At 43.4% G+C, this 15987-nt stretch overlaps 1 protein-coding gene across 1 annotated transcript in view; it reads right to left on the reverse strand.

The window, feature by feature from the left end:
* Positions 1-15987, reverse strand: part of LOC112258108 (serine/threonine-protein kinase 32A-like) — a 59943-nt gene that overhangs the window by 26393 nt on the left and 17563 nt on the right. The window contains exon 4 of the mRNA XM_042327056.1: positions 14666-14839. Within this exon, the coding sequence (XP_042182990.1) occupies positions 14666-14839 (174 nt within the window). The remainder of the gene's footprint in view (positions 1-14665; positions 14840-15987) is intronic.

Raw genomic sequence — 15987 nt, forward strand, 5'->3', positions numbered from 1 at the left:
ATGTGACAGGTGAAATGAAGAATGTGATCTGCTTTATCTCATAATGTATTGTACAAGTTGTCTGAAGGTATTTACTTAAAAAGCAGCTATAAATGTTCACATTTATTGAAAAACTTCAAAGAAATAGTTTCAACGGTTTACCGCACAAGCCTAGTGTGTGTGTAGTTGTGATGCGTGTGTTTCAACCAGCAGGTAGGGCCATGGAAAAACCAGAGCAATCTGAGGAGAGGGACATGTGTGGACCAGACCATCCTTTTTGTTGTGAGAACCGCACAGGGGACAGATCACACAGACTTTACCATGAGCATCAAAGATCAATGATGAAACAGAGAGAGACACTCCAAAGAACAACCCTACTGTCTTTGTTGTCCATTGTATGAAAATGACATGTGATGAAGAAAACCTCATTTCCCCAGGAAACCCTAACTTTTGCATTCGTACTCATTTTCATAAAGTTGCCCAAAATGGTCCTTCTCTGACACTACTGACACACTATCAGACACTCCTTCATTTTCTAAATGTCCCTTAAAGGACTATGATGGAGGACAACGTTGGATAATCACCTCAGTGACAGAATAAAAAGATCTCGTGTAAGATACAGTACATGACACATCATCACATCTGGCTACGTGTCGATCGGGGCTTTGGAGATAGCTGACAACATACTGTAGAGTTCTGGATCATACCACTGTATCAATCACTCAGCGGGCTAGTAGCAGCAGCACTTTACGGGAGATCATGTCCACTAACCATGAGCCTTTGGAGCACGGCTTCCCAGCCTCGTTAGTCTTGACAGAAACATCAGTGGACAGGGTTGATTAGCATATTAATAGGGTGCCTGCTGCAGCAGGTGGGGCGGGGGTGACTGTGTACCCTGAGGCATCAGTGTACCCAGCCCAGGGCCCGGGTTAAAAAGGTCAAATGTGTTGCACTTAATTAGTTGACATTTCCCTCAACGGTTGCACGGAGAGGTGTTTTATATTTAAAACCCATGGCAGCCATTGTGGAACACCAGACAGGAGCTGCTGCGCCACTCAACTGCCTGCTGATGGTTATGGGTGCGACTGTGAGAGCCGGAGCCAGCCGGAGCCATCCACAACCCACCTCTGCTGTCACCCAGACAATGACCTTGGCTGAGATATGGAAACATTGGGGCTTTATCACCCGTTCTCTAAAAAAAACATTGTTTATTGTTTGCCATTTTCTATTCAGCTGAATCACATGCACTCTGCCTGCGTCATTCTAGGATGAGAGCCCCGACCGCTGTCTGATAAGAATTACCCAGGCAATTACCTTGGCCCCGCTCCTCGTTCATGGACTTTTATTAGTAGAAGACAAAGGGGTGGAAAGCTTATTTGTGTTGATAGAATGTGCTGGTGTTCAGACTTAGCCTGGTCCCAGATAAGTTTCCATGAATAAAGCACATACAGATCTGGGACCAGAGAAGTTCAGACTCATGTTGTCTCCCTCTCCTTTACTGTTGTTGTCCTGTGTCTGCCCAGTCGCTCTGGAAGAAGAAAAGGAGAGCCACACACTCTAGGAGCTCACATGCAATTAATAATAGCCAACGTTTCGACAAACAATCTGTCCTCCCTGATGAAGACAGCTTGTCCGTCGAAACGTTGGTTATTAGATTATTAAATGATTGCATCTGAGCTCCTAGAGTGTACGGCTCTCCTTTTCTTTTTCAAGTTTTTCTTTCACCTCTAGATTTCCCAGTCATTCTAACTCCTGGCCGACTGTCACTCCTGGTGTAGCTAGAGGCCAAATCACCTCCACCTTCCCTGGGCGTACTATTAGCATTGGCCCCACGTTATCATTTTCCATCCTTTCAGTGGTACAGCACCGCGCTAGGCCCTCGTCTCGCGCTACAAACTCATTAGGAAATGGAATCGTTATATTCCAGCAATAAGAGATGGCCAACAGATGGACTCGGCCTGATGTGCCCACAGCCAGCTGGCTGGGGGACTATTAAAGGTGTCACGCCAACAGGCGTACTTTTTTTTGCCACTTTTAATAGAAGGATATTTGGAGGTGCTACCAAGGGCTTCATCGGTGTGATCTTCATCTTTTTCTCCCCTTACAGAAAAAAAAAACTTGTGGAATCAACGTGTTTTTGGTCTCCATCTCTCAATTCCTCTCTTGCTCTTTCTCTCCATTTCTCTCTCTCATCACTCTCTCCCGCTCTCTTTCATCTTTTCTAGAGCTTGCATAGGCAGCGTTTGCATAGGCAGCGTTTGCATAGGCAGCGTTTGCATAGGCAGCGTTTGCATAGGCAGCGTTTGCACAGGCAGCGTTTGCACAGGCAGCGTTTGCACAGGCACGTTTGCACAGGCAGCGTTTGCACAGGCAGCGTTTGCACAGGCAGCGTTTGCACAGGCAGCGTTTGCACAGGCAGCGTTTGCATAGGCAGCGTTTGCACAGGCAGCGTTTGCACAGGCAGCATTTGCACAGGCAGCGTTTGCATAGGCAGCGTTTGCACAGGCAGCATTTGCACAGGCAGCGTTTGCATAGGCAGAGTTTGCACAGGCAGCGTTTGCACAGGCAGCGTTTGCATAGGCAGCGTTTGCATAGGCAGCATTTGCACAGGCAGCGTTTGCACAGGCAGCGTTTGCATAGGCAGCGTTTGCATAGGCAGCGTTTGCACAGGCAGCGTTTGCAAAGGCTGAGTTGTGAATAGAAAAAAATAGCTGTACAGTGTATATTCCCATTGATGGACACTATATTGAGTAAAGGAATATATTTGTCCTTCAAGATCAATGCCCTTAAATGATGTTAGATTAAACAAACTCATCTCCAGCATAGGCCAGCTGATTCCCTATATAGTGCACTAGTTTTGACCAGAACCATATGGGCCCTGGTCCAACGTAGTGTGTTAGGCTATATAGTGAATAGGCTACCATTTGGGACGCGTCCTTGTTGGGATCCCCCGTCCGAAGTGAGGCTCATTGGTGATTCTGCCGAGGCAGCAATGGAAGGGCAGTGCAACCGATCCGCCTGGCTTTTCTCTCGCTTGACTAGTCCAACAACCTATTACCTGGATCTAATGATCTCATTACACCAGCTATCAGGATGAGAGGAGTAACCAAAACCTGCACCTGGTCACCTGACACCCCTCTGATACAGTGAGACAGAGGACAGCCTGGAACAGACCCAAAAGTCCTTCAATGTGCTCCGCCACACACAGGTCAGAAGATTGGAAAGAGGGGGTTTGGGCTGTTAGGTTCTGTATCATCGTCTTTGTACATGACCCACTCTGCAGCCAACTCCTAATGAGGACTGCTTTGATGACTCCCTCAGTACTGTGGAAGGTTAGAGATAGCACCACAGACAGCGCACACAGCCGCCAGGCCTTAGGGCAGGTTCTGCCCCATGATGTCCCAGAGTAGAGCAAAGCAGGCTGGAGCAGCACAGCGAGGGAGCGCCAGTCATCCATCAGCAGAAGCCAGCCGCCCACGCCCACCAGCCATGAGAGGAATCAGCAGAGAGCAGCACGCTTTGAACGTGGAGGGAATCCTCAACTAACCACAGCAGGCAACTTACATCTAAAACGAACAGCCTCAACCCCATTAAGAGCTAAGGGGTTAGCCAAAGCAGAGCTTCCATAAACTTGAGTTTGATCAGTTCAATAATAGCAGTAATAGTAACAGCTCTCACAGAAGGAGTGGCAGAGTTGGAGGATGGTTATGCTATTTCTTACTCATAGACACAGCGCTTGGATTTCACTGCCTGACGAGCGTTCATCTGGCTCCCATCTAATTTGGGCCGGTTTGAGTCGGTTGGTCTTTAGAGATCGCCTGTTTGAACAAGGCATTCTGAGGCACGGCTCACTGAATCACAATTATTACAGATGAATTATTAACTAACTCAAACTCATAGGGAGAACGCTGAAAGTTCACAAAAAGTGGAAGGTCTTGTAAGGTACGTGACTGTAATATACAAGTAGTTAACTATTATTTTAGGGTAGACTAAAAAGGTAAATATGTTGTCATGATCCCAGTAAACCAACGTTCACAAATCCACTGTTGTGAGTTTAAAGGATGTTTAATATACCTTCTTCTGTTTTACCTGACTTACAGTCTGAAATATGAATACATATGTCTCCTACTGTCTTGAATAATTATGCAGACTATAGATACAGAACACTAAACCTTTCATTGGGAAGACGGAAGCTTCCTTTACTCACAGAACCATCCCTCTCAGGCGCCATAATACTGTGGGATGAGAAAGTGTTGACAAATGTGTGCCATTCATCTTCCTTTAACAAATGAGTTTCCGCGGTAGAGAGACTTGCTGAGCGAGATAATGTGTCTGTGCTCTAGGTGTTGCTGAAGCCAAGCCAAGTCAGGGACACAGTGGGCCGTGACAGAGCTGTGGGGAGAAAGATGATGAAACAGTACATTTGGAGAAACAATGTCTGGTCAGTGCCACATTCATTTGCACAGGGAACCAGAAGGATACACAGTGCCAGTTTGAGGCTGTGCTGCGCTGAGCAGAGCTGAGTTTGGCTGACTTGAGCCGCTGCAAAATCTAGCTCTCGTCAGAGAGTAAAAGTAAAACACACACAAAAACAAACCAGGGTGAGAGAAAATGAGAGAGCTCTCCAAGAGCATCAAACAACAGACATCCACATGATGCAACAGGCTTAGAAATGTTTTTATTAGGATATGCAACAAAATGTCTGGGAGAGATTTAGAGAACAGACGTACACTCCTCTATATGAACACCTCCCTGGTGAAAGCAGCCCAGCGGTGTTGGAAATAAGCATGAGAGAACAGCTGTGGGTTACTATGTTCCATTCGATAGCAATCTGAACAAAGACAGAGCCAACCTTGAAAGACTTTCAACATGGAATGAGTTTCAATTGAGGCCGTAGAAAGGCTCAAATGTGATTATGCATTCCGTGCTGTTGCCATTTGGGGGGTGCAGGATTGAGGCTTTGCAATCACATTCGACACTCTGACTGTATCTTTCCTCTAAACATAGCCTGGGCATGTCTGTAGCTTCTAAAGCTCTTGTCTAAAGCTCTTGTCTGAGGCTCTTGTCTAAAGCTCTTGTCTAAAGCTCTTGTCTAAAGCTCTTGTCTAAAGCTCTTGTCTAAAGCTCTTGTCTAAAGCTCTTGTCTAAAGCTCTTGTCTAAAGCTCTTGTCTAAAGCTCTTGTCTGAAGCTCTTGTCTAAAGCTCTTGTCTAAAGCTCTTGTCTAAAGCTCTTGTCTAAAGCTCTTGTCTGCCTCGGTTGAAAGCAGGCGGCGGCTCTCTCTCTCTCTCAGAGCTCAGAGCACAGCGTTGTTCAGAGCCATGCTGTACTTTCACAGTGCTGTAGCCTGTAATTAATTCAATAATTCAAACTGAGACCATAAAGACAGTAGAGAGGGCTACAGTCTCTCTGGCACTTCTGTTTTTAGGTTACAACCTTGGGCCCCAACAGCAAGCAAACATCAAATTGTATTCCAGACGCAATATGACTTCTGATGTCAAAAGAGATCATTTTACTTAGCTACATAAGACGAACCACTGTCTTGGTCTGGAGCAATGGAAAACAGGCTTCATATTCTAAAATCATCTGTCAAATGCAATATTATCTCGCTTAAGGACATCATCTACAATCTTTGTGCAGACCAAGCATCTAGACATCATGAGGTTTCTTCAGGCATCATGTGGTTTCATCAGTCATCATGTGCTGTCGACCATTACCTAACAGCCCAACGGGAAGTACCTTCAGCATGACATATTAAAACCTATTGAGGATTTCAAATCAATTGGTCACTTTCGTCAAAGTGCAGAAGCTACTGTGGCGAGCTAGTGAGTCAATAACACCACAGCTCCACCACTTCCTTTTCGACAAGTCCTAACCTGTGGACTAGTGGTAATGCTCCCGGCTTGAGTTACATGGATACTGCTCCCCACTTCCACCATTCTCATTCCCACTTGCCTGTCTCCCCCTCCAACTGTCTAATCAAGCTGCTGTGGGGAGTGAGTCAATAACTCCACCACCTCCTTTCCCTTTGTCTTGTATGAGAGGATCGTCTCTGAAGATACCACTAATTGAGATGCATCTTAGTGTTAATAATTGAAAACCCTATGAGAAGGTTCTGACAAAACAGGCCTTGATGATTTGTTACCCTGATGGTCATAGATCTATTGTGAAAAATTAAAGCTGGAGTAAATATGGAGAAGTGCACTTACGAATGTATGATTTTTCTTTTAAAGAAATCGATCATCAGACCTGATGCAATGTCGTTATCAACATTATCCTCATGAATCATCCGTCATGAGTCATAGGATACTGTATACTGGATAGAAATTCTGCTCAAGGCCAGGGTATCACCAGCAGATGCAAACACACACACACACACACACACACACACACACACACACACACACACACACACACACACACACACACACACACACACACACACACACTGAATACACAAAACTACTCACAGTGTGCACATCCGCCCTCTCAAAGTATTCCATTTCTATACAGATTAGATTAAAATTAGAATACCCATCTTTTCCTTCTTCACTAATAAATGCAGATTGAATGTGGTTGATTCGATCTAAACACGCATCTCCCAAACACCTGCTATTAGGATCCTTTGTTGGAATGGAATGACAGAAACAGAAACTATCCCACTGAATTGATTCATGAGTCATGTATTGAGAAATGATCACCCAGTCTATTTCCCTGCAGTGGTTTCAGCGCTCATGAGGCATTTCTAAGATATATTCTTCAAGAATCAATGGTTACATATAATACATGTTTAAGTCCAAAAAAATGGATGTAGCTACTGTAGATTGTCCCTTTAAGGCCTACCACTAAATGGTGTCATTTGTTATCCTGCATGTGATGAATTAGCACTCTGGAACTTCTGAAGCCTCCCATTTGTCCAGGTCTGATAAGGCCATTCGCCATCATTATTATCCTGTTCCCCTGCACACAGGTAGAGGGCTATCATACAACCCGAGGAAGGTCTATAGGGCCACCTCTGCCTGGAGTGTGTGTTGGCGTGTTCGTGTGTCTTGACTTATCATCAAGTCAACCCCTCACTTTCTCCAGGCTGACCTGACCTTCACAATTGAAGGTCTTTCAGGTCAATCCAATTTGTCACGATGAATGACAGGACAGTCAATTCATTCGTCAGTTACTTAAAGTAGCTTGAGGGATGCTGTTGGGTGGTAGCCATCTATGTATTTTGGCGATCGGCCGTGGACGTCGGGGGCTTTGGCAGGGCAGCATATACTTGTGCCTAAAAAGCACTTATGTGCATTCCAAGGTTGAATAAGGAGTCTATGTTTTTGGGCCTAGACAGAGTTTGGACATATCATAAAGAAAATAGTCAGCCGCTCACTGTAAACTGTTGTGTCAGGTGTAACTACTTTCATGTCCCTTTGCCCTTGATCAACACAGTATTCGGAGGTGCACTATCTAATGCAGCAGGTATCTAGGACTGGCAGCTCACAGTGTTGGGCTCAATTCATAATTGAATTAAGGGTGCCTCGTAAACGCCAATTCAGTTCTTGAATTTGAATTAAGTGTGAATTTTATATATTAAACAGCATACAGAATTGTAAGGAAATAGAAATGAATTCAGTGAAATTCTAAATGATGTGTAGTCTACAATTTATTATCAGGAAAAACTACAAAAAATGTATGATCAAGGAAAACAAAAAACTGTATGTGAATATTCTAAGTTATTATATTTCATTAATCACTTACGTATTGTTCAATATGGGGACATTACTACATTTCTCAGAATGCATTAGTTTTACACTCATGTTAACCCCGAGGGCTTGATAAATAAGGCAAACAAATTAAATGGTTGGTGGAAATATAATTGGCTATTCTAAGTACTAAGGGTTAAAGAGTATATGATCATTATTTCCAGGGAAAATGTATATATTCTTTGTTTTCTTTTTTTGTTTTCCTGAGTGAGGGAGCTCCAAAATGCAGGTGTTTCAGCCTAGCTCAGTGCTTTCTGTGGTGGTGGGGCAAGCGGGCAGAAAACACGGAGCGTTGAGCCATGATTGGCTCAGTGATCTGTCACTTATGGGGACACTACGTCACCTAAGGGTAGACTTTGAAAATATTTGCCCCTTGGGTGCTGCCATAGAGTTACATTACAAGTGCCCATCCAAGGCTCAAGGTCATTGGCCACAGATAAAATGATGACAAATCACGTTATATCTACAGTAGCTTTGATTGGACTGTCAACATCATACTTTCAAAATCTTAGCTAGCAGTCATCATCATGAATGAAGTTGACAATCTACTGGCAAATCCTTTTTAATCCTTGTTATATGAAGATAAATAATGAAGAGAAATTATAGATAAAACATATCGATGCTCATTGGCCATTGGATATAAACATTACACAACAAGTTGGAAATCGCAAATTCAACAATGAGTGGTTTGGAAGGAATCAGTGGCTAACTGTGAGTTTAAGACAACTGGGACCTTGGGAAAAAATTAGCTACAACTGGGAAAATACGTTTAGAAATGTCATCCAACTCGGAATTGTAAATTGGGAACTCCGGCCTCTTACTAGAGCTACGACCTGGAGATCACTGACGTCATCAAGATTCAACCTTTTTTTTAGTTCCCAGTTGTCTTGAAAGCACCATAAATCCAGAGAACGCAAGACTTTGATGACAAAGTTTGACGACGAAATTTGCCCAAGTAGGACCGCCACGCTACCTTCCTGTTCAAGTGAGCACAGCACAACAAGGTGAGTCCAAAAATGTATTGTATTCTGCTGCATAAATGATGTAATATGCCAGGAAGATATGTATACTGTAGCTAAGAAAGTCATACTAAGTGTTTGTTGTGTAGTAAGCTGTTAGTAGCCCATTTGCCCCACCCTAATAATTTGGTCTATTTTCACCTCTTAATTTCGCCTAATGTTCTGACTTGGTGGTGTTTTCGAGAAATGTGGTCATTGAATAGTGTAAGAGCTTTCTTTGTCTGCTTATATGCCCCCTTTATTTACCCTATGATTCTGACTTGGTGTACAGGGAGAACACTGTAAGAACGGCCCATGTTCTGAATTCTGTTGCTGTACATTTCAAAAGTGCTGAACAAATCAAATCAAAATCAAATCAAATCAAATTTTATTTGTCACATACACATGGTTAGCAGATGTTAATGCGAGTGTAGCGAAATGCTTGTGCTTCTAGTTCCGACAATGCAGTTATAACGAACAAGTAATCTAACTAACAATTCCAAAAAAACTACTGTCTTATACACAGTGTAAGGGGATAAAGAATATGTACATAAGGATATATGAATGAGTGATGGTACAGAGCAGCATAGGCAAGATACAGTAGATGATATCGAGTACAGTATATACATATGAGATAAGTATGTAAACCAAGTGGCATAGTTAAAGTGGCTAGTGATACATGTATTACATGAGGATGCAGTCGATGATATAGAGTACAGTATCAACGTATGCATATGAGATGAATAATGTAGGGTAAGTAACATTATATAAGGTAGCATTGTTTAAAGTGGCTAGTGATATATTTACATCATTTCCCATCAATTCCCATGATTAAAGTGGCTGGAGTAGAGTCAGTGTCATTGACAGTGTGTTGGCAGTAGCCACTCAATGTTAGTGGTGGCTGTTTAACAGTCTGATGGCCTTGAGATAGAAGCTGTTTTTCAGTCTCTCGGTCCCAGCTTTGATGCACCTGTACTGACCTCGCCTTCTGGATGACAGCGGGGTGAACAGGCAGTGGCTCGGGTGGTTGATGTTCTTGATGATCTTTATGGCCTTCCTGTAGCATCGGGTGGTGTAGGTGTCCTGGAGGGAAGGTAGTTTGCCCCCGGTGATGCGTTGTGCAGACCTCACTACCCTCTGGAGAGCCTTACGGTTGAGGGCGGTGCAGTTGCCATACCAGGTGGTGAGGAGCCCGCCAGGATGCTCTCGATTGTGCATCTGTAGAAGTTTGTGAGTGCTTTTGGTGACAAGCCGAATTTCTTCAGCCTCCTGAGGTTGAAGAGGCGCTGCTGCGCCTTCCTCACAATGCTGTCTGTGTGAGTGGACCAATTCAGTTTGTCTGTGATGTGTATGCCGAGGAACTTAAAACTTGCTACCCTCTCCACTACTGTTCCATCGATGTGGATGGGGGTGTTCCCTCTGCTGTTTCCTGAAGTCCACAATCATCTCCTTAGTTTTGTTGACGTTGAGTGTGAGGTTATTTTCCTGACACCACACTCCGAGGGCCCTCACCTCCTCCCTGTAGGCCGTCTCGTCGTTGTTGGTAATCAAGCCTACCACTGTTGTGTCGTCCGCAAACTTGATGATTGAGTTGGAGGCGTGCATGGCCACACAGTCGTGGGTGAACAGGGAGTACAGGAGAGGGCTCAGAACAAATAGTTATATTGATGATGTCCATCCTTGCTCGGTCGTTAATGTCTTAATCGGAATTATGGATTGCCTCATGTACTTGTCATCCACTTATGCCACAGTTTGTACATCTCAATTGTCTGTAGAAACCACATTAGTTATGGTATAGGGGACGCTTGCGTCCCACTTGGCCAAAAGCCAGGGAAAATGCAGCGCGGCAAATTCAAATAAAATTATTTAAAAATCAAACTTTCATTAAATCACACATGTAAGATACTAAATTAAAGCTAGACTCGTTGTGAATCCAGCCAGCATGTCAGATTTTAAAAAGGCTTTTCGGCGAAAGCATAAGAAGCTATTATCTGATGATAGCACAACAGTAAACAAAGAGGGTAGCGTATTTCAACCCTGCAGGCACTACACAAAACGCAGAAATAAAATATGAAATATGCCTTACCTTTGACGAGCTTCTTTTGTTGGCACTCCAATATGTACCATAAACATCACAATTGGTCCTTCTGTTCGATTAATTCTGTCCATATATATCCAAAATGTCCATTTATTTGGCGCGTTTGATCCAGAAAAAAACAGCTTCCAAATCGCGCAACGTCACTACAAAATCTTTCAAAACTTTGGCAAAACATTTCAATCTACTTTTATAATACAACCTTGGGTATTTTTAAACGTTACTAATCGATCAAATTGAAGATGGGTTTATCTGTGTTCAATACAGGAAGACAACAAACCAAGCTACTTTTCAAGTCTTGCGTCTTCAACTCTCAACAGTGTTACACAGTTCCTAGATGGCCGTACTTCTTCATTGCACAAAGGAATAACCTCAACCAAATTCCAAAGACTGGTGACATCCAGTGGAAGCAGTAGGAACTGAAAACAAGTTCCTAAGCAATATTGTTTCCCAATGAGAAGTCACTGAACAGACAGAGACCTAAAAAATAAAAAAATCTGAACGGTTAGTCCTCGGGGTTTTGCCTGTTACATAAGTTCTGTTATACTCACAGATGATTCAAACAGTTGTAGAAACTTCAGAGTGTTTTGTATCCAAATCTACTAATAATATGCATATCTATTCTTGGCAAGAGTAGCAGGAAGTTGAAATTGGGCACGCTAGTTATCCAAAAGTGAAAATGCTGCCTATACCTTAAGAGGTTTTAAGCAAGTCAGCTTTATCAGCTATCTTTTTTTTAAAGGCAGTAAATGAGGCTGAATGAACTGTTTCGCTGCCAGACTAGAATCCTCTGACAGCCAGGTATAGCAGTGGTAAGGTGTAGGGACTGCTTTTGGGACTCTGCTGTTGGGACAGCTTTATGTAGGCAATACAATTCATGTATTGTTTAGTGTTGTGTTGTGTAGTGGTTTTGCAGGGAATGCATCCCACCTTTATTTTGCCCTAAAAAGATGTACATGCAAAAATCCCCACTGAGAAGGTGCTTCTCATTTCAAGCACATTTTCGTCCCCTTTCCTTCTCCTTGCCTCCTCTCCTCGATAACCTTTGACCTTTTTCAAAAGGAGGCCAGAGAGGACGGAGGAGAGAGGACGCAGAAGTTGAGCAAACCAATTGAGAAAAGGCCTTTGACTGTGTGGAATTTCATTGAATTGCACCAAATTAAATTCTACTTCCTGTCACTCAAACTAAAATTCAATTTCTGCATCCTGTGTGATGTGGTCAAATCAATTAAAATTTCAACTCATGAGTTTTGAAAATCAATTTGAAAATTATGAATTAAGCCCAGCTCTGATCGGTCTCTCTTAAAGGATACGTTTTTTTTACAACCAAATCTCAATGTATGTTGTCAATGACATGTTAAGGGTCCAGACACCTTTTTTGTGATTTTACATGTTTTTGATAAATATACCCCAAACAGCAAATCACTTCCTCATCCTCAATCTAAGAGACTAGTCAGGATTGAGGCAAAGACGATCGGAGCAAAGTACAGAGAGATCTTTGATGAAAACCTGCTCCAGAGCGCTCAGGACCTCAGACTGGGGTAGGGCTCACCTTCCAACAGAACAACGACCCTAAGCACACAGCCAAGACAATGCAGGGGTGGATTCAGGACAAGTCTCTGAATGTCCTTGAGTGTCCCAACCAGAGCCCAAACTTGAACCCGATCAAACATCTCTGGAGAGACCTGAAAATAGCTGTGCAGCAATGCTCCCCATCCAACCTGACAGAGCTTGAGAGGATCTGCAGAGAAGATTGGGGAAAACTCCCCAAATACAAGCGTGCCAAGCTTGTAGCGTCATATCCAAGAAGGCTCGATGCTGTAGTCACTGCCAAAGGTGCTTCAACAAACTACTGAGTAAAGGATCTGAATACTTATCTAAATGTGATATTTCTGGGTTTTTTAAAATACATTAGCAGTTTTTTGATTTGTCATTTTGGGGTTGTGTATGTAGACTGGTGAGGGGGGAAAAAACAATTTAATCAATTTTAGTAGAAGGTTATAATGTAACAAAATGTGGAAAAAGTCAAGAGATCTGAATACTGTCTGAAGGCACTCGACTTCAAGAAATTCGGACTTAACCTCATCAATCACGATGACCCGAGTTCTGTCACTAAGATAATCATGAAACCACGAACAGGCATCAGAGCTCAGGCCTATCGTGGACAACTTATTCAATAAAATAGCATGATCAACAGTATCAAAAGCTTTTGACAGGTTCTCAAACAAAGCAGCACATGTCATTTTAGTGTCTAAGGAATTGACAAGATCATTAACAACTAAAGTGGTTGCTGTGATAGTGCTATGCCCAGGCCTAAACTCTGACTGGTTTACATTCAAAATACATTTCTCAGATAAATAATATCAAAGTTGTACATTTATGAAGGAAATGGGTTAATAATTATTAAAGGGAAAATCCAGCCAAACTCACTCATTCCTTTATGTTACAGTGTTAAATAACATTAAGACGTGAGAACAATATTTTTTGTGAACAAATGTTTCATTTTGGCGTTATAATAAGGCTTGTAGCAACATGGAAATTTGTTGTGGAAATCTGTTGCAGGTCAAGTCGACGACAAATGCTTCTCTTTTGAGCTAACAATAGCAGATCTAAGAGTGGAGTTCAATTGAATGAGTACAATATTACAACTGACCCCTGGCAGTATAGACAACAGAACGACAGTAATGCTTAGAAAGGATGGGAGGTATTACCTGAGCGGTGCTTGGACAGTCTTGGACTGTAAAAATCTTAACGCAGCCTTGAAATGTGACGAGAGGGTCCAGGATCCTAGATGGCTTGGGTGGAGTCCATCATCTCTTTAGAGCATCTTTGTTTACAAAAAGTGTCCGAATAGTCAATGCAAGTTATGAGTGGCAGCTGTCTTTAAACCAGATATGAAGTGCTATTGTTAGCTCAAAAGAGAAGTCCACTGTGGTCTGCTCACCCAGTGTTATTCGTTTAAATGTACAATGTAATACCCACTCTGGTTTTCAAATCACATAGAGGGCTTGGGTTGATGCACGATAGCAACCAATGCCCATGCAAGTCAGTTAATAACATTCCATCATTGGTTACTCTGAGAGTTCCTAATATTGACATTGGTTGCAGTCTTTCCTCTATAGAGTAGAGTAGACCAAAAGGGGGAGTTCTATGCAACCTTATAGGCATATCAACTATATCAATATCAGCCATCAGAAAGAGCCTGCAACTGCAAGTTATGAGTGGCAGCTGTCTTTAAACCAGATATGAAGTGCTATGAGCCTGCTGAACTTTTCGCAGCTGCGACCCAGCGACGGCACGGGGCCAGAGCCTTTCAGGGTGTTGATGAGCTCAATAAAATCCTGTTTCTATGGCTCTGATTGACCCTTTTTGATATAATCTGATTCCACATGCGCTACGACAACAGTTACCTGTAGCAGCAGGCTACACAGAAAATCTAACAGCTGCATAGGGGAAACGTCTCGTGTTGAGCAAAAGGGAATGTAACATTGTGGATAAAGTTTGGAATAACACAATTGCATGTGTACAACATCTGAAGACCTGCATCACTATACCGAGAGCTTTGCCGTTTCTAAAAGATCGCATATGTGTGTTTTTGGAGCCTTTGTTCGTGTTTTTTTGGGGCCCTCATACTACACAATGAGGATGAGGAAGTGATTTGCTCTTTGGGCTGTTTCTTTAAAATGTGAAATCTCATAAAAAATTGTCTGGACCCTTCTATAACATGTCATTTACATAGAGGTTTGGTTGTAAAAAAAAAAAGAAAATATTTGGTTGTAAAAAAAATAACTTCTCTGGGGATGACGATGTGGATGATGATGATGAAGGTGTCTCTCCCACTCACCTGTGGATGATGCGTTTGCTGCGGAGGTAGCCCAGCGCCAGGGCGTTCTCACAGACGTACAGCTTGACAGTGCTCTCCGAGAAGTGAACGTTCTGCTGGAGGTGGTAGCGCAGGTCTCCTCCCAGCAACAGATCCACTACCATGAACATGTCCTCCTCATCCTGGAACGAGTACCTACAGGAGAGGAGAGGGAGGAGGAGGAGAGGGAGGAGGAGGAGAGGGAGGAGGAGGAGGAGGGTGTGAAAGAAGAGGTGGAGGAAGAGGAGGCGGAAGAGGAAGATGTGGAGGAGGAGGAGGACGAAGAGGTGAAAGAGGAGGTAGAGGAGGAAGATGTGGAGGACGGGCTTGTGGAAATGGAGAAGGAAGAGGAGGAGGAGGAGGAGGAGGAGAGGGAGGGAGGAGGAGGGTGTGAAAGAAGTGGAGGAAGAGGAGGCAGAAGAGGAAGATGTGGAGGAGGAGGAGGACGAAGAGGTGAAAGAGGAGGTAGAGGAGGAAGATGTGGAGGACGGGGTTGTGGAGATGGAGAAGGAAGATGAGGAGGAGGAGGAGGAGAGGGAGGGAGGAGGAGGGTGTGAAAGAAGTGGAGGAAGAGGAGGCAGAAGAGGAAGATGTGGAGGACGGGGTTGTGTAGATGGAGAAGGAAGATGAGGAGGAGGAGGAGGAGAGGGAGGGAGGAGGAGGGTGTGAAAGAAGTGGAGGAAGAGGAGGCAGAAGAGGAAGATGTGGAGGACGGGGTTGTGGAGATGGAGAAGGAAGATGAGGAGGAGGAGGAGGAGAGGGAGGGAGGAGGAGGGTGTGAAAGAAGTGGAGGAAGAGGAGGCAGAAGAGGAAGATGAGGAGGACGGGGTTGTGGAGATGGAGAAGGAAGATGAGGAGGAGGAGGAGGAGGGAGAAGAAAAGGAGGAAGAGAAAAAAGGAAGAAGAAGAAGAATATCAGCCTATGACGTCCCATATTTCTTACATTTCTTACATATCCTAACAGCTTACAAGGTTTGATATTATTATATTGTATTGGGAGTCAGAAACCAAATTGCTGTAATGTGACTCTTATGCAACTTGCCTCGGGGCGACAGGTAGCCTAGTGGTTAGAGCGTAGGACTTATAACTATAAGGTTGAAAGATCGAATCCCTGAGCTGACAAGGTACAATTCTGTCATTCTGCCCCTGAACAAGGCAGTTTACCCACTGTTCTTGGGTTGTCATTGAAAATAAGAAATTGTTCTTAACTGACTTGCCTGGTTAATAAAAGGTAAAACATTTTTTATAAATAACACAAAATAGAAGAAACCAACACACCAACATCTATTCAAAGCAATTACATT

Source organism: Oncorhynchus tshawytscha, linkage group LG09, assembly GCF_018296145.1.
Source record: "Oncorhynchus tshawytscha isolate Ot180627B linkage group LG09, Otsh_v2.0, whole genome shotgun sequence".
Classification (NCBI taxonomy): domain Eukaryota; kingdom Metazoa; phylum Chordata; class Actinopteri; order Salmoniformes; family Salmonidae; genus Oncorhynchus; species Oncorhynchus tshawytscha.